At 36.7% G+C, this 1,905-nt stretch overlaps 1 protein-coding gene across 5 annotated transcripts in view; it reads right to left on the bottom strand.

Annotated features, from left to right (window-relative positions):
- Positions 1-1,040: 1,040 nt before the first annotated feature.
- LOC109828164 (transcription factor bHLH18-like) overlaps positions 1,041-1,905 on the bottom strand; it is a 3,675-nt gene continuing 2,810 nt past the window's right edge. For all 5 annotated transcript variants that reach the window (XM_020395195.1, XM_020395193.1, XM_020395194.1 and 2 more), the window contains one exon: positions 1,041-1,169. In XM_020395195.1, the coding sequence (XP_020250784.1) occupies positions 1,086-1,169 (84 nt within the window). In that variant the 3' untranslated portion in view covers positions 1,041-1,085. The remainder of the gene's footprint in view (positions 1,170-1,905) is intronic.

Below are 1,905 nucleotides of genomic sequence, written 5' to 3'. Positions count from 1 at the left end.
ATATTTGCCCTAAACCTGAGCACTCTCTCCCTACCCGATGAAATCAAAATCCCTATGTCGGCAGCCCCTTGCCTATCCCTTGTCCTGTGCCGCTACGTCTTGGTGTCCCATCCTCCGTTTGTATGTCGGCTCCTACATCCCTAAGCCCTAGCCTCTCTCCCGATGTCAGCTTTCCCTTTTCTATTTAGTGGGAGAGACTGGGAGAAATCCCTAAGCCCTAGCCTCTCTCCCGATGTCAGCTTTCCCTTTTCTATTTAGTGGGAGAGACTGGGAGAAGAATAGAAGGGAGGAAGAGAGAGTTGAGAGTCTCTGAGAGAGAAGAAACCGAGCCTTGTGCGATCCCCCACCTGTGAGCTTTGTGCTCTCACCCCTTTGTGTGATCACTTTCCTCTTTGTGAGTGATTTAGAGAGAAGATCAGTAGGCTCCCTCCTTTGTGTTCTTGGTGGTGCACTTGTGAAGAGAACAGTGACTGATTGAGCAGGCTTCTGAGCCAAACAACGACGACGTCGATACTCAACAGTCTCCTAATTCATCAAGCAAGTGACACTAAGGGCAACTAGTCCTAACATCCATGCGTTTCTTTTTAAGTCTATCTTTAGCGGAGAGTTTGTCCAAACATGCTAGCCAAAAGATAATGGAGTGTTTAGGCATTATGCATTTATTCCATATCAAAGGGAAGCAAGGGACTTTATCCATATCACCAATCAAAATATTGTATGATGGCCTTCAAATATAATTTCAAAGGTTCAAGAGAAATATAATTTCAAAGGTTACATTCTAATTAGAATTACCCTTCAAATAATTAACCATGGATACATTTAACCCAAAATAAATCTTTATTTTTAAGAGCACCGGCCCGTAAATGTTTATGCATCAGAGAATGATATTTGCACTTGTTAAGTGGAAGTCAAATGCCAATATGAATCACTTTTTGCATTTCCTTTTTTTAATCACTTTTCATAAAAATAATACTAAAAGTGTTCGAAGTGTTTCATTTTATAATTTTATTTCACTTTAATGCAAGCAACCACTCCCTTAATTAAGTATTGAAAATATATAACTAAAACACTAGCTAAGAAATGCCTCAATCTCTTGACATGAACTTTCTGAAACCTGTGTTTAGCTTCTTCAGAAGATCCTTCACTGTCATTGAGAACCCCTCTTCAACCTGGAAAGAGAAATCAAAGTAAAGTGATTTATCAAATTAAACATTATTTCTATATAACAAAATTGATCGCTAGTAATAAGAAACAGTTTGTTAAAAATCTTAAAGACAAGTCAATATAATCCTTAATATTCATATGAAGGTAAGTAATTCTTAGGGACTAATATCAAAAACGCCCCTTAACTTTAAATGATTATTAGATAAACCCCCATACATACCTTCCAGAAAACTACCCCTTAAGTTTAGGGGTCATCAAAAACCCCCCTTTAACTTTAAGACTATCTTTTTTTAATTTAAGAAAATCCCTTAAAAGCATGAACCTCAACTTTTTGTCAGAAAAAATTATCCTTCTGCAAAATTTTATCTACCAATGTAAAAATTATGTATAACATTGTTTAGGTGCTTCTAATTAATTAAAAGTATTATCTGATAACCCCAACTTGAGGGGGGGAGGGGGTGTTCTAGTACTTTGAAATTTATGGAAGGTAATCTAAAACTCGACGAAAGTTAAGGACAAATAAAAAATCAAGCATTGCTTCCAGCTACAGAAAGGGTGATAAAAAACATTCTAAGTTTTAACAATGATGAGGAGGTTTATGTTAGTAGTTTATAGGCCTTAAATAGCAAGGTTAGTAATTGATTAAGTCAAAAGTTTGAGCTATCAGGTATTGGCCGCACCTCTTTCTCAAATTCATCTCTTTATTTTACTCCTTTCAATGCGGGCTACACTCATACATAA

Source organism: Asparagus officinalis, unplaced genomic scaffold (genome assembly GCF_001876935.1).
Source record: "Asparagus officinalis unplaced genomic scaffold, Aspof.V1 AsparagusV1_Un783, whole genome shotgun sequence".
Taxonomy (NCBI): Eukaryota; Viridiplantae; Streptophyta; class Magnoliopsida; order Asparagales; family Asparagaceae; genus Asparagus; species Asparagus officinalis.
The sequence above is the reverse complement of the archived record's forward strand: the minus strand, read 5'-3'. Positions and strand labels throughout refer to the sequence as shown.